This window comes from Lathyrus oleraceus, chromosome 3 (genome assembly GCF_024323335.1).
Source record: "Lathyrus oleraceus cultivar Zhongwan6 chromosome 3, CAAS_Psat_ZW6_1.0, whole genome shotgun sequence".
NCBI classification, from domain to species: domain Eukaryota; kingdom Viridiplantae; phylum Streptophyta; class Magnoliopsida; order Fabales; family Fabaceae; genus Lathyrus; species Lathyrus oleraceus.
In genome coordinates, this window is record NC_066581.1 from 214,756,356 (window position 1) to 214,773,814 (window position 17,459).

At 33.2% G+C, this 17,459-nt stretch overlaps 1 protein-coding gene across 1 annotated transcript; it reads right to left on the reverse strand.

Annotated features, from left to right (window-relative positions):
- Positions 1–14,886: 14,886 nt before the first annotated feature.
- On the reverse strand, positions 14,887–16,267 carry LOC127129086 (transcription factor ORG2). The gene is made up of 3 exons (XM_051058396.1): positions 15,919–16,267; positions 15,394–15,753; positions 14,887–15,189 (listed from the first exon to the last, which is right to left on the reverse strand). Exons 1-3 carry the CDS (start codon positions 16,228–16,230, stop codon positions 15,091–15,093), a joined length of 771 nt encoding a protein of 256 aa, XP_050914353.1. The 5' UTR covers positions 16,231–16,267; the 3' UTR covers positions 14,887–15,090.
- Positions 16,268–17,459: the final 1,192 nt, after the last annotated feature.

Genomic DNA, 17,459 nt, shown 5'->3' on the forward strand with positions numbered 1-17,459 from the left:
AAACTACTAAATATGAAGTGGAATTAACATGCTTATGTAAATAAAGAAGCCTTTTTTCCTTGAAAAGCCATACTTAGTAGGTTCCACGACTAGGTTTAGAATGCAATAGAAGACACTTGAATCAAGAAATTCTTCTAGGATAATATGCTTAGAATCCTGATATTTCACATAACGTTTGTTAGAAATAAATTCAAACACCACACTACAATCCTTAGAAAACTTTGAAACTGAAAGCAAATAGCATATAGCACAAGGAATATGAAGAATTTCACTTAAGAATAAAGGAGAATGATTCTTAAAATTATGGATGGCACAAGAAGAAACTATGCATGTAATTGCTAAAGACTGGCCATTAGCAACACATACATTATTTGGACTTGCATAATGTTGCTTAGCATACAAGAAATGAACATAAGGAGTTAGATGGTGAGAGGAACCTGAGTCAGTGAACCATGCTTGCTTCTCAAGGGCCTCAGGTTAAGAATACCCATGAGTCTGATACATTATGGATATATATTCTATGTCTCATGTAAAGGACTCAACTTTATTAGTTGTATAGGAAAACTATTGCATAGTGGAAGAAGTACGTGATGGAGTAAAGATTTCATCAAACATGTGCCAACAATCAACTACGGAATGACCATATTTGCCACACAATTTACAAGTAGGTCTAGAGCCTGAGTAAGAACAACCTTTTCCACACCCTCTTTCGTGAGATATGTGTCCTCTACGATTTACGCACACCACCTGTTTGAAAGTGTTGAAATGCAAGAAAGTCCTGCCTTGATTAGTCCGAGTGAAAAATTTCTTTGAATAAATATATCATAATTTAATTTTAGCCCCTAAAAAAATTTCTTTGAATAATGATTCTCTTAATATTTTCCATCCACACTTTTGGTTCCTCCCGCCAACTTCCCTTAACGGAAGTTGGCATGGAATGGCAAGTGAGAGGTCTTGGCGATTGAGCGTACATGTGACAATGCCAACATGGTAAAAGAAGAGAAAAACATTTTTTTAAAAGATAACTAATATTACCTCTCGATTGTTTAATCCAATAGACGTAATAGATTTATTTGAAATAAAATAATAGTAATGAGCCAATTTTAAAAAAATAGATAAATTTAATAAATAAATAAAACACCTTCTATATTGAGAAAAAGAAATGTGAGTTGGAAGTGTTGAGAAACAAGTATGAGAAAGTTCCACATTGATTAAAAAATGGTAATTGAGCACTTTATAAATGAGAGAACTAACACACCTATCTCTATAATTAAGGTTTTTAAGGAATATGTATGTGTGTCTCTAACAAGGTGTGTATATCATAAAGAAAAGACTCCAACAACAAAAATGCTCCCTCATTTGACCACCAAGAATTTATGACCTAACAGTGATATCAGAGTCTGTTTCGAGTGAATGGTCGACTCATTTGTATAGAAATTCCTCCTCATGCGGTAGTGAATGAAAGAGCTTATGCTTTAGGGGTAGCATTGTTGATAGACTCACACTTGAGGTTTTTTTTAGAAAAACGAGTGTGAGTTAGAAGTGTTGAGAAACAAGTATGGAGGAAGTCTTACATTGATTAGAAAAGTGGAGATTGAACATTTTATAAGTGAGAGAACCACACACCCATCACCTTAGAATTTCGGGTGAATATGTGATGTGTCTCTCACAAGGTGTGTATCTCATAAAGAAAAGACTCCATCAAAACAAAAACGTTCCTTCACGTTGACCCCAAGAGTTGATGACCTAACATTATAAAAGTTAAATAAATACATTATAAGAAAAATAAAAATAAAAACTGCAAGAGTTGGGATTCGTAACATGAACCCTTTACATTTGTTTTTTTACTTACTTTTAAACTCATATTTTATTTTGCTAGAAAATTTTCATTCATTTATTTGATATTATTTATATTTTATCCAATTCATATAATTTAGAGCACATCCACATTTTGGTATTGTATTTTATTAGGAATTATTTTAGCAACAATCACTTACCCATTCCCTTCTATTTGAAAATAAAGTAAACTTGAAACCCTCAATCTTGATTTCATATCTTGTAGGCATGGAGAATTTGGTGTGAAAAAACATCGTTCTAGCTGACATATGAACCTCTAAGTGATTCAGTTGTTGTATCAAAGCCATAAATATTCGATTGTTATGCAAGAGAGACTTGATGATAGGCCAAAAATGTCAACTTTCTAATGTTTAAATGATTTAGGAATGCTTTTTAAGCCATCCGAGTTTGTTTCATATTCAAAAATAATATTTTAATATTTTTCACAATTTACTATTTTATTCCTATTTTCTTTATTAAAAGTCCATTAAGGTTTTATCTTTTTTTTTCATTTTATTTCTATTTTGGATTAAAAGTACATTAGGGTTTCTTTCTCTGTATTTAAATACATTTGGGTGTGGCTGTCAAGGTAATATTTGATCATAATAAAATTTAATATTTTCTTTATCTGGTGGATTCATGAGGTTATCTTAGAGGTTTTGCGCTTGAAATCATGTGTTTTCATTCTAGGTTTAGAGTTTGCTAATCTATAGTGTTTCCAATTACGTCAGGTGGCATTAGAATAGGTTTCTCCAATTTCTTTTTGTAGCTTGATCAGTCATGTGAGACCAACCAATGACGAGAGAAAATCTTGAGAGAATTATCGCATATTTTACCACGGCTCTAACTGCTTTACTGAATAAATGGTGACTTTAGCAACTAAGGTGAACAACGATAATAACGACATGAATCAACAAAGAGACAGGGGGGAGAACATATTATGGTTCCACAAGGAGGAAACAATCATGTTATTATTGATGAAAATTCGAGTTCTGAAGAAGAAGAACCCTACAAGGAAGAGGTAATTATTCAAGGGAATCGACAATATAACCATGATTATCGAGTGAAGGCTGATATTCCATTATTCTATGGAATGATGGGAGTGGAGGAGTTTCTAGATTTGTAGATCGATGTTGATAGTTTATTCGACATTACGGGTGTCCTTGAGAAAAAGTAAGTTAAGATGGTGGCGATCAGACTGAAGAGTATTGTTGTTGTCTGGTGGGATAAACTTGTTGTTCCGAGGCAGAGGCAGAGGAATGGGCCATCCAAAACTTGGTGAAGAATGAAGCAACTATTATGGAGCGATTTTATCGGAGGTTATGAACATATTCTTTATAATATGTATATTTAGTGTGTTCAGGGAAAGAGATTTATGATAAAATACACAGCTAAGTTCTTGCGTGTTTTTTAGCGCAACGAATTGGAAGACTAAGAGAGCCAGAAAGTGGCTCGATACATCAGTGACTTAAACATGTCCTTGCAGGAGAAAATGGGTTTACAAACTATATGGATTGTGGTTGAGGCATCAAGTCTAACTTTGAAGTACTACTACAAATAATTTTATGACAAAACTTTCACCTCACCCAACCAAAAATCGAGGTAAAATATCAAGGGGCACTATGTTATATTTTTTTTAATAAATACCACATATTCCCTTGGTTTCTAAATATAATCGAGGGAAAAAATAATCCAGGACATTCTTCAAATCCTAATAACAACAATTTATATTTTTATTTCTTTAAAAGTGATGTCTTTCATTTTATTTTAATTTTTTAATTAATGATCTATTCATTCGCTTATATTTAATAACTGAGGGTTTAAATTATCAGATTTTTGTATAAAAGCACTTGTTAATCATATTTTACCCTAAATCTAACTTATATGTAGTCACTCCAAACTTGTACACATCATTCTTTGGGATGGATTACAAGATAGAAAAAATATTCAATGTTCTTCTTATGTTGTCAATCAAAGAAAACATTTGCCATGAAAATATTTGATCAAGATAATGAAGTCTCTCTTGGATGGATTGCAAGTACAAAAAAAATTATCTTGGTAGGAACATATAACTTATCAAAATATTAAAAAGATTTGTTGTTCTCCAAGAATCCATTGTCAAAATCTGGATTTGTTTAAACAATTTATTTTAATATTTTGTGTAAACAATGTAATCTAAAAATAAATAAATAAAGGTTTTTCCCCTCTATTTTTTATAGAAACCGAGAGGTATGCGACTTGGGATGAAACATATTTTATTGTATTTTTCATCTAAAAAGAAACATATTTTACCTCGGTTTTGAGTAATAACCTATGTAAAATATTTTATTGCAATATATTTTATTGTATTTTTATCTAAAAGAAAATCTATTTTATCTCGATTTTATGGAATAACCGAGGTAAAATATAAGCTTGTTTCTTCATCATCCTTAAACAAATTTGCATTGTCCATTTAATGAGTATCAACGCTCAAAACATTGTCATTAGTGATCCGTGTGAAACCTAAAACCCTCATTATAAAAGCATTCTGAATAATAATATTTGATAGTAGTGAATCCACAAAAAACCCTCCATGCCCAATCAGAAAGCGAACATCACCCATGTATATATATGGAGAAACGTTGTGAAAACCTAAACATTATTGTAAAACTCAAACGTTGTTATGAAACCCTTTATGTTTAATCAGAGGGTTATGAGATTTTACAAAGTAAAAATATCACTGTGATAGATTGCAATAGCATAAAAAATTAGATTTATTTAATATGTGAATGGTGTGAGTATATTTAATTTGCCAAAGATTTATGTGATAGATTGCAAGAGCAAGAAAAAAAAATTGGTCCAAGGTTGGTTTTCTAACATTTCTCTGATCATGTAACTGCAAATTTATTTTATTTATCTAATCATTTTTTAATTTTATATAAAAAAAACAAATGCTTGCAATATCCAACAAGATTCAAATGGAACGGGATACCAGTATTTGTCACTCCAAATTTATAGTGATGAAGATGATTCGAACAGTGACGACCAAGATCCGAATTCAAAATTTGTCAAACATTTATTCTTGTAGATTGAAACTATAAAAATGTAAAATAAGTAAGTTTGAATATTAATAAAACATGAAATATATGTTTCTTTAATATATATATATATATATATATATATATATATATATATATATATATATATATATATATATATATATATATATATATATATATATATATATATATATATTAACCATACATGTTACCCCTCGGTTATAGAATAATCGAGAGGTAAAGTGACGCCTTTAAAAAAAATATGCAATTGCTGGGGATCGAACCCACTCCAGGTTCAACGATTTTTTCCTCGGTTAATCCAAAACTGAGGGGTAAAGTGGAAACTTTTCATGTCTCCCTTCATTAGCTCGTTTGGGTAACCGAGGTACAATCCACTTTGCGTCCGAGGTGAAATGAGGTTATTTGTAGCAGTGAAGGCATAATTTATGGAGAAATCCCCTCGAAATTTCTCATCTTTTAGGAGTTCGCCCCAGAATAACTTTGATCAGTAGGCGACAAGGAAAAGAGTGTAGCAACCAGAGATTCCAACCTTGAGAATAAGGGGACTAGCAGCCCTTGCAATGTGTAGTAGGGTAAAACACTCGTCCATAAGCACAATAATTCATATGCTAAACCCACTAGAGAAACGCGTTATCATTTTAATGGAAGAGGTTACATATCAGATGTTTTTCCAACAAAGATAGTAGATGTTTTTGCGGAAAGAAATGGAAGAGGAAGAGGAAAGAGAAGGACATGTAGTTTAGAAAGATAAATATGTAAGGATTGAGTTTACAGAGGAATAATCTGATGAGAGGGTAAATTTTGTGTTGTAGAGAATTTTATTAGCATCCAAAGAAGAAGGATGGCACAAGAATTTGTTTAAAACACATTGTCATATCAAGAACAATTTGTGTAATATGATTGTGGATAGTGATAGAATGGAGAATCTGGTGTCATAGAAATTGGTAAATTATTTTAAGTTATCCATATAATCCCATGAGAAGTCATACACCCTTAGTTGGGGAAACAAGGACTCCCAAGTTTGAGTAACACTAGCCTGCGTAATTCCTATCTTCATCGGAAAGCATTATAGATAAATGTATTTTATGATGTTCTTGATATGGATGTTAGTCATATTTTACTTGGTAGGCCTAGGTAGTATGACAATGATATCACTTATCGAGAACATGATAACATGGGGATGTTTACATGGGGCACACATAAAATTTCCATGGCTTCTATTTTTCACTTTGATAAGAATTCAGGAGGAAAGAAGTCTAGTTTCTTGGTGGTGACACAAGGTGAAAAGGAGATTGATGAGGTCGTTAAAGAAACTTAATATTTTTGTCAAGTGGTGAGTAAATGGGTAACATATGTTGTAGCACTAGAAACATTAATTCTAGAAGAAGTGATAGGGATCCTAGAGGATTTCAAGAAAATAGATGCAAATTAGCTACCAAACAATTTGCCTCCTAGGTGAGATAAATGTTGAAAAGTTAAAGCTATCAATATGGGAGACGGTGTAATGATGTTTCTGTGTAAGGAGATGTTTTCAGTTGGTACTGACAGCAAGTTGCAATCTCGCAAGTATGGTATGTTCAAAGTGACCCAAAAGATCAATGATAATGCTTATGTGGTAGCTCTTCCGGATATCATGAATATATCTAATACTTTTAATGTCGCTGACATTCATGACTATCAATCAGATGATGATCTTTATCAAGGAGAGAACGTGGGGTCTAGTTCTTCAGAGGTGGAGGAGACTGATGTAGGAAGGCTTTTTAAGCCATTCGAGTTTGTCTCAGGCGCAAAAACATTTTAATATTTTTAGCCATTTTCTATTTTATTTATTTATTTTTATGAAAAGTCCATAAGGGTTTTTTTTCTATTTTATTTATGTTTTGGGTTAAAAGATGCATTATTTGATTCTTAATTGCAAAATTGGTCAAGCTCATTTAATTTATCTTGGTCTCTAATTGTTTGACACCCTAAATGTCTAACTCTTTTGCATTTCTTGATTGAAATGAAGGTTGTCTGGTTGGAAGAATCACAACTTATCCATTGTGGATCAACTTGTTATACTCAAATCTGTCTTTTTTCTTTATTTTTTTATTTCTTCAAAGTTCCATATTATATTTTTTTCTTCTAAATATGAATTTCGGTATAAATATTTTCTTTAGGTAAAAAGGGGTTCAGTAAAGAATCTCGAACGGTTCATTGGTTAATTTGGAACAAAGTGTGCTTAGCCAGGAACCAAGGTGGTCTTGGTGTCGGAGAGGGGACGGGTTTAATTACTCTTTTGCAAGACAATGATATTGGGTGCCTATACCTAATCAAGATGAATTGTGGCTTAAGGTGTTGTCTAAAAAATATTAGGTTGTTCAAAGCATTGTGTTGAGTTGAGGTAGGTTAACATCTATTTGATTGAGGGACTAACAATCTATTATGGTCAGAAATAAGGTGAGTGGAACGTAATGGTTTAATAATTACCTTTTTAGGGTCGTAGATAATGTTGAGTCAATCTCTTTTTGGCATGATTCTTGGTTAGAAGGAGATCCTCTTTGTGAAATATTTGGTAGGCTTTGCAACTTAGCCTTGGAAAAAATGTCAATTACAAGTATGTTTCAGCTAGGGTAGATAGCAAATCAAGGTGGTGGCGTTGGAGAAGACATTCGTTTGCTGGGAACCACAATTGGATCTCAAATTATGGGATAAGTTTGACATGTTTTACATGAAGATGAACATATATTTCACCTATGATTTTGTAAGGGATAGAGATGAACACGAATTATATAAGGGATGGAAAAACATATATGGTCTGTTGGGCATACCCATTTTATCCGCATTTTAGTGCTGAAAATGCCAAGGGTTTAAGCTTGCACCCTCTAGCATGACCGCCCCGCGACTGCCTCGGTTTTTGCGGCCTTTTATGGCATGGAGATTAACACAAAATTTGTAATCTGAGACGTAAAATGCATAGTTCCCGCGACCCTGCCTCGCCCTTCCCCACCGTCACTTTTAGTGCGTGGCGGGTTGAGATTTTGACCCGCAACCTCAATTATGTCTGCCTCGTCCTGCCCCATTCTTTTGTACGATTTTGTGGGGCGGCCATTTTCCGTTTTCCACCCTTAAACTTAGAAAAGTAATGAACAAGAAAGTTTGGGGAAGAATATTGGGGAAGAAGATCAACATAAAAGCTTTGGTAGAAGATACTAAAACAAAATTGAGGAAGAATATGAACAAGTTTCCAAGAAATATGAGGAACCGTATAAATTGAAAAAATACAATCAAATAATGTTGATGGAAAAAAAGCTTACATATTCAGCAATGTTAAGTTAATGCATGTCATCTTCAAGCAAAATGCCACCTAGAATGCATAGTTAACTAAACTTAATGTTTTTTTGTTGATAAAAACTAACAATAAGGATGACAATAATAAAGATCTATTTAAAGAATTAAATAATTACGTTTATTAAATAAAAGATCCACATAAAAGAAAAAAATTAAGTTAAAAGACTACATATTTAATTAAGCACTAAAACTTTAATTTCACTCACTTCAATTTATTTTGTTTGATTTCACTCTATTCTATTAATTTTAAAATTTTCAAACGTGCTCTAAATTTAATATTTAAACAAGAGAATCTAACATTAGTTTATTTAAAATTTAACTAAATATACATAGTTAAGTTCATAAAAGCTCGATCAATTGAATCTGTTTTGAGATTCTAATAACAAAAAATCGCATGTGAGCTAAGAAATAGTAAATTGAAACATTTGGATTAGTCTCAAATTATGTAGAGCATCCTGCGGTCCCAATAGGAGAAGGAATCTATCCTTTAACTTTGATGTTCAGTGGCCAAAAAAGCAGAAGCTTTTACAAAAATAATCCACTTTTTTAAGGAAAATCCCAAAATACCCCTAGTTTCAAAAAAATCCCAAACTACCCCACTTTTAGGAGGAATCGACAATTGAATTGGAGACTCCTCTTAAAAATTGAATGGAGACGCCAATTGGATTGGCTAGGGCAGGTGCCCTAGTCAATTGGATTGGCACCCCTGTGTAGGACTTAAGAGGAGGCGCCAATTCAATTGGAGTCTCAGTGTAAAATGCAATTTTTGTGTTATAAATAGATGCGTTATGTGAATAATTGTTCCACATCTCAAATAATCATTTGGCAATCATGTTTAGTGTTTGTCGCCGATACGGTAAGGTGATTTATGCGAGAGACAAACCTCAGATGCTGATGTTGTTTTGGAACATCACTATGTTCGATCAACTGAAGAGGGAGTTGGTTCGTTGATTAGATGGGAAAATACCAGAAGGGGGAAAAATTAGAAGTATTGAGAGACTTGACAGTATCTTTGGTTGGGTGCGAATGAAGACTGATAAGGATGCTAGAGAAATGATGTTCGGTCGAGACGACATCAATTTGATTGTTGTAATCAGTTAGAAATATTTCTGTTTTCAGATAGCTTATTTTGTACTGATGTTTGTTGTTAACCTCGTTGTGACAAAAACTTAATGATATATAATGATTGAAGGTTACAGAAATACAATGTTACAAAAAGCTTAAGACCTAGATGATGCTCTTCGATTGGGACAGTTGTTCTTGTTGTGTCCTGGTTGACGACAGATAGTACATAATCTTATCATTTTATCTGTGGAATCCATCTCTGTTCTGATAGGTGTGCTGTTTGGCCTTCCTTTTTTCTTTCTACGCATCTGTCATTGTGCCAAACAATATCACATTCATATGGAGGCCAGTAATCCTCCATTGGTAGTACCGAGAAGCTTTGATTATATACATTCATGACGGTGTCGGCCTTGTACACATCAGATAAATGGCTGTAAGAATCTTGACGAGTATAAGTGCATGCTGCAATGACATGGGAGCAAGGTATGCGGAAGACCTAGAATTTTCCACAATCGCACCAACTTCTGTTTAGTCTAACAGCGTAGGCTAAATTTGGTTTCCCCTCGTTGTGGTCCATTGTTTCCTGGACGCTGAAATTTTGCCTATGACGGTCAAAGACTGTTACAGCGTGTGTTCTAGCTTTGATGCTCTCCTCTTTCATGACCTTCATGCAACACTCACCAAATACTTGCCCGGACATTAACACCGCACTCCATCTTTCACCTCTAGTTGCTAACGTAGAAGCCAACCTATAATAGGTTGATCTTACCAAGGCGGTTATCGGCAGATTTCGAATTCCTTTGAATACCCCGTTCATGCATTCCACAAGGTTTGTTGTCATGTGGCCCCATCGACAACCTCTGTTAAATGCCCTTGTCCACTGCTCTACTGGTATGTTATTTAGCCATCTCCCTGCGTCTTCATTAGACAGTTTAATTTCATCACGATAATATTGAAATGACGGTTGAGTTAGAGCATACCCAACATTCACCACCTTCTTGCGAAGATTCTTATCTTTTATAGCACACATGAAGTTTTGTGCAATGTGTCTGATGCAATAGACATAGGTAGAAGGAGGATCATGCCATCCGTTGTCATGGTTGTTGTAGGCACTCTCAATGGCAGCATGTCTATCAGAAATCAAACAGAGATTGGCTTGTGGAGCCACATGCATTCTGAGATGTCGAAGAAAGAAACCCCATCCACCAGCCGTTTCACCTTCAACAAGAGCAAAGGAAATGGGAAAGACATTGTTGTTGCCGTCTTGTGCAACCTCCATGAGCAAAGTACCCTTGTATTTTCCGTATAACCAAGTGCCATCAATTTGAATAATAGGTTTGTAGAATGCGAAACCTTTGATGCATGGGTCAAATGCCCAAAAGAGACGGTGAAAGATTCTATTACCTGTAGCACAGGTTCTGTCTGGCATCATCGCTGGCAATGTCTCTATAATTGCCACAGTTCTTGGGACATATGTTTTTAGTGCCCATAAAAATCGTGGCAATTTCTTGTATGAATCCTCCTAGTTGCCGAAAACTTGTTCAATAACTTTTGTCCTCGCAATCCAGGCTTTCTTGTAAGATGGAGTATAATTATATGTTGTTCTGATATGGGATATAATTATACTCACCTTCACTGATGGGTCTTTATTAACCAACGGCAGAATGTCTTGACATATCAACGTTGGGCTTAGTTTACAGTGATCTTGTTCAACGTTAGTTGCAATGCAACTGTGAGGTGAGTCTATTGAAGCGATCTCCCAAGATTCGTTTTTCTTCTTGTAAGGCGCAGCCAAACGAAACTTACAAAGCATATTACGACATTCGATAACATACCTTCTAGAATCAGTGCATTTTACTGTAGAATTAGCAGAGTTGTTCATGTGGAATTTTTTGATAGCCAGAACACATTCTTCTTTGGTACGAAACATGTCTCCCACCTTTAATTCGCCTTCTGATCTCGGATACGGATTATAGAAAACATTGTTGGATGTTTCATCGTCGTGCAGGTCCATATTTGTCATATATTGAGGCGGGTTGTAGACATGACTAGGAGGTATTGGTGGTGGTTGATCATCATCTTCATCGTCGTTGTTCAGCATGTGATCAACTTGTATCTCGGTCTCCTCTTCTTCTTCATCAACGATGTCCACTTCTGCTTCTGCTTCTGGGTTGACGTCACATGACCATTGTGGATCAAACCATATCTCTACCAAACACCCCAACAACCTTTCCAACCTTTCCTCGGCGCATCGTTCACACCCATGTCTCCCTTCAACCGTTTCGGTCGCCCACCAATGAGCCAACCACATCCCAACTTCTCTGGCATGGATTATGAACTCAGCTACGGCGGTACATCATCGATGCATACTGAAGACTATGCTGACTTGTCTGACTACCTCAACAGACCTTCTCCTGTAGTTGGTAGTGATGCTCCTGGCCCCTCAGATGCTCAAACACCGGTATCGAATCATCAACGTGGGTTAGGGCCACGGGTTATGGTAGCTAGAGGATGTGGGACCGGAGATCGGTAGGTGATCCCGGTCATCACCATTAGGTTTCTTTGTGTAAAGGGCAAATTTTATTAATATCAATTGGTCATATATCAAATTTATCTATCATGTATACCATTTACCAAAAAAAATGCATTTTACACTGAGGCTCCAATTGAATTGTCGCCTCCTCTTAAGTCCTACACAGGGGCGTCAATCCAATTGGCGCCTCCATTCAATTTTTAAGAGGAGTCTCCAATTCAATTGGCGACTCCTCCTAAAAGTGGGGTAGTTTGGGATTTTTTTTGAAACCATGGGTATTTTGGAAATTTCCTTTAAAAAATGGGTTATTTTTGTAAAAAATTCAAAAGAGCATCTATAGATATAATAGAATAAAAAACTATATCTCCATCTAAATCTAAAGTGTATTTAAACAAGGGAATAAAATTAAAAGACAATTTGATTTCGCTTATGTAAATCTTTTAATATAGATTGATTTTACCAAGTATTGTCAAAGTCGAATTTAAAAATATAAAAAATTAAATACCAATTAAAAAAAGAATTTTAAATTAAAAGTGTCTTTTTAAAAGAAAAAATTATAAAAGAATTTAAAAAAAAAATATCTAAGAAGGATTGAAAAACATATCTAAACACTTTGATTTGATTTTGTGTGATTCATATATAGAGAGTTAGAGAGACTCAGTAACACTTGAATAAAAAAATAGAACTTCTTCTAAAAAGTTGGATGATATTTTCTTGTAACTCATCAATAATCTTTAAAAATAATTCTTAAAACTATCGTAAATCGAAGAGTTATTCTTTATAAATCTTTTGATCGAATTGACTAAACAAATTATTGTATTTATTATTTTTACTCTATATTCTTCGACAAAGTTAAATTATAGTTATTTTATATTTTGAAAACCATTTATTTTACTTGTCAATATTTTTTGTCATTATACATCAAATTTTTGTGTGTAGAATTTTAAATAATTCTTCAAAAATGTTTTTCATTTTTCTATTGATTTCACAACAATATATAAAGAAACCAGATACAAGAGACTACACATCATCAGAAGGCACTAAACATGGTCAAAGGAGTGTCGCAACATAAACAAGTAGACGAGAATCAAACACATAAAACAAGTACCATACCAAAACATCAAACACATAAAACAACTACTATACCAAAACAACAACACACTACACCACTAAAAGATAATTGCTCAAAACTCAACATGAGAACCATCATCAATAGAGCAACAACTTTTAAAAGAACGTCATGAAAGCCCGAAAACTCAAGGAAAAGTAGGCTTCAAACTTTCAAATTAGTATTGACTCAAGTAAAAAATAGTTTTTCTGGCAAACTTATTTTTTGATGTTAATAAACTTACTTGTGGTAGTCATTGAAATACACGTGCCAATGCATGGTATACACAAGCCTTTAGCTTCCATAATCGTGGTTTACACAAGTTAACTTATTAACATTGTTTAATAAAATTACGGATAAACAATTGCTAATATTGTATATGATGGTGACATAATGAAGTATATATTTCAATTTAATTATTTCTATACAGTTATTAAATAAGTGATAATGACAGTGTTATTTTCATATTGGATAGCTCAGATTCTCAAGTTAGAGATGTATAACTGTAGTTATTAAAAGATTTTTTTTAGACACTTATAGCACTTTGTTAGATCTCAGATTTAACGATTTTCTTTTTAAGAATAAAAGGCTTAAAATATTTTCTTTTTAAGATTTTCTTTTTAGACACTTATAGCACTTTGTTGGATCTCAGTTTTATATATAAAATTGTTGATTTTTTAATAAAATATTTGACTTTCTTAAAATCCTTATTTAACGACTATGAATTCATAAAGGGCATTGTGGTGCAAACATAAGACATTATCGAACATGCCACTATGCACCCTCAATTTTCCCAATCCATCAACTTTCTCATTTGAAACACCGTTATCTTTCTCATTTCTTCATCTTATTATTTTACATATTTTTTATTTCTTTATTTCTCATAGTCTCGATTATGTGTATTGATATATTTAAATTTAAATCACTACTATAAAAAATACATTTAATTTTGGTTGGATATGAGGTACTACATCAATTTCATAGACGAGTTAATGAAGACCGTCGTTAAAAGCACGCAACTTTACCTATTGATTGAAAATCCACCGACAGAAAAGGTGTAATGGTCATGAGTTTAACCATCAACAATAACTTTTTAGAATTTTTAAATGGTGAAAAATACATTTTTCATCGATTGTGTCATTTAACCGTTGTATTTATTATATCTAATGTAAATTGTTTATTTCACCAAACCCTAATTGAACATATAATCTTTTAGATTTATTTAAAAAATAGTTATGTGAAGAATTATGTTATATTAGGAGAAACACTTACACTAATTAACGTTTTTCGAACATCACATAACTCATTATTCTTCTCTCGTTTTTTAATGGTTAAAATTTTGTTCAATGTTTCAAGTTCTTCATTGAATATTTTTTTCCTACTAATTCATTATTCAAAGAATAAAATTTGATACTTTACAAAATGAACAAGTATAGAAGAAAGAATTGAACAAAAATTAGAAGTATTAAGAAAAATTTTAACCATAGATGAATATTGAGTTACAAAATGCACGAATCAGATACGTGAAGAAGAGCTCAAAGAAATGATTTTCGGTCTTTCCTTCTTAAAAGTATCGAACAAAAGCCCTAAACACATGTCATCTTTGTATTTTCTTACTTTTTTACGACTTGAAGAAAATATGAATATGGAGTTATGATATGATGGTGAACGAGTTGAATATAATATGTCTTTAGAACTGATCTTATTGTTAATTGAGAAAGAGATCACGTCCCACTAAAAACTTTAAAATATTATACCACCTTTTATATATATATATATATATATATATATATATATATATATATATGTATATATATATATATTAGTGTAATAAAAAAAGTAATATATAAGATAAATTAAAAAAAAAACTCAATTAATCCATCATTTCTTTATTTGATTAAAAAATACGACTCTATCATTTGGCTATTCTTTGTCATAAAAGAAAAGAGAATTTGCTTGGTTAGATCGAGTGTAACTAGCTATTATGCTATTGATAATGTTATAGAAAAAGAAGTATGCTAATGCAACTTAAATCAGCTCTTAATAAAATTACAAAGCATCCTCTTCCTACTTGAATGGATGCATGTGATTACTCCTTTCCAATATTTCAATCATCTGTGCTGCCAAAATATGTACAAACTTCTACCCTAATTTGAGTTTTATCTTCCAACACTAAATTGATTACATCGTGGCTTCTCATAGATTGGTAAAAGCCTCTGAATTAAATCATCACACTCTAAAATTTGAGCTTTCTCCACCTACAGAAAACATTACAAAAAAATCATTTAAATAAATTAATATACGTCAAACCAAAAACATTAATAGTAACTAACATTTGTCTCTTTTTTATAAGTACTATTTAACAATGTTGATAAAAAAAATAGTAAATTGATTAGGAATATTGTTTTTTTTTTATATAAAATGCTTATATTTAAAGTCAAATATAATATTGTAAAACGTACCTGAAAATGCAAGTTGTAGAAGAGTCTCCCTCCAAAGGTTTTAGAAGAAGAAGAATTTAGTAGAAAAAGTCCATTATTTTCTAAACATATCAAGATCTCAGATAATGGAATCTTGTAAGGCTCATAAGATGAAATATGAACAACAAGCTCATTATCATTAAGCCTACTTGTTGAAACCACAAAACAAGAATTGTAATTAGGAATTGTTTTCCTTTGTGATTCTTTGTTGACTGCATATTCTTGCCTAGAAATTCTTGATAGAAGATCTTCCTTTTTCTTAGTTAACCCTTCCACCTGCTTTTGTAATTCCGGTATGTATTTTAACACTCTTGATATTGTTACCGGAATGCTCATTTTTTTCTGCAACATCACAATGGAATAAAATATCTATTAATGACAATATTTTATGTGCAAAATTTCAAATTTTCAGTTTTATATTGATATGATTCCATTCATATCATATCATATCATGGTATAGTACTTCCAGAAACTACTAACAAAGGAGAGAGATTAATAGGTGATTACCGTTTGGTCTTCACCTGGAAGAAGTGAACGAAGTGAAGAGATCAAGGTATTGACCTTTTTACGGCGATCACGTTCACTAGCATTGTGGTTAAGCTTTTTCACCATAAGTTTAGGGGGTGATGGTGGTGCTTCATTCTCAACAAGTTGTTGCTTGAGTGAAGAGAATTGATGATATTGAGGTAAAGAGTACTCTAAATTAGTTGCATAGTTGTTGTCCTTGTGGATAATATTTAAGGACTGTGCAGGCTCTAACTCTTGTAAAAGCCAACCCATGTTTGAGTATGAGAACTCAGGAGAACAGAATGCAACCATGATGTGAATTTCTTAGAATTAAACACTTAAATTACTTAGTGGTTTAGAGATTATTAAGACTATATATATACACAGACAGATATACAAGTTGTCATTTATATAAGCGTCATGTTTGCACTAATTAAATGAATATACAAGTGGTTAGACTTTTTTAATTATTATGATGTTATCTTGACTTTTTAAATCTATCATTTATAATAAACTATTCTTATAGATTCAGAGGCATAGTTCAGGGAAGCATATTCAACTATCTCCTAAATTTATTAAGCATTTCAATATGGTTTCTGTTGGTGGCCCATTTACAGGATTAGTACACCTAGTAATTGTGGGACACAGTGAGTCAACCTATTCTTGTGTTCATCTAGTTACTTCGTCAGGATTTTTGGTTATGACCCCAGATAGGTCTTTTGGGTTGAATCCATACTATTTGGATGTTTCTCCTGTCCTAACTAAATCTAAATAGATAGGGTATTGTTTCAAGAGAGATGATGTTTTGGAGATCATGAGATTGGTTTAGTTGGAGTCCAGAGATGCTGAGGCTAAATCTCGTAGGGAGACTCGGGGTTTTTAATAATTATTGGCTCTTTTAATGAGGTTTAGGGGGCTGTATTAGCAAGAGGAATGTGACGGAGTTGATTAGGAACTTCTTCTAGATTTTATTTCTTTTCAAGAGGTCATGTTAGGTCAAATGGAGGAGGCGTTGTGTTAATGGGACATTGTTCTCTATCTAGTGTATTGGTAAAGGGAAGTTGTCTTTTCTTTCTCGGGGTCGGGCTATCTAGGGTGTATCTTGAAAGGGGGCAGAGCGCACGTCTGTAATTTGTAGTGAATGTTTATGCTAAATGCTCCCTTGTGGGGAAATAAGAGATGCGGGGTCATTTGATTGTTGCAATGGGAGGTTTCAAGAGGTGTATGGTGTGTCATGCATAACTTTAATGTTGTCCTTAGGTCCACTAAAAGGAAGATAGTGAGTGTAGGGTCTCAGGAGGTTGGTTTGATTGAATCTCTTGAGTTTGAGGCGTTTATTAAGGCCATGGGTTTGGTGAATTTAGCTCTATGGGGTAGAATATTCACTTAGTTACAGTATAATAGGGTTTTTATGAGTAGGTTGGAACGAGTTCTTCTTTCTCCTAGTTGGAAAGTGGATTGGGGCCAGGGAACTGATATTTTCCCTGGCCCCAATCCTTCGCAGATCTGGGACCCTAAGTCCTTTCATTTTAATAATTTTT

What these genes read in the sequence shown, in the direction of transcription:
- LOC127129086 (XM_051058396.1), bottom strand. Translation starts at nt 16,230, where the DNA reads ATGGTTGCATTCTGTTCTCCTGAGTTCTCATACTCAAACATGGGTTGG. An exon ending in TTCCAGGTGAAGACCAAACG is followed by an intron (nt 15,754 to 15,918) that starts GTAATCACCTAT and finishes GTGATGTTGCAG; the next exon opens with AAAAAAATGAGCATTCCGGT. An exon ending in TCTACAACTTGCATTTTCAG is followed by an intron (nt 15,190 to 15,393) that starts GTACGTTTTACA and finishes TGTTTTCTGTAG; the next exon opens with GTGGAGAAAGCTCAAATTTT.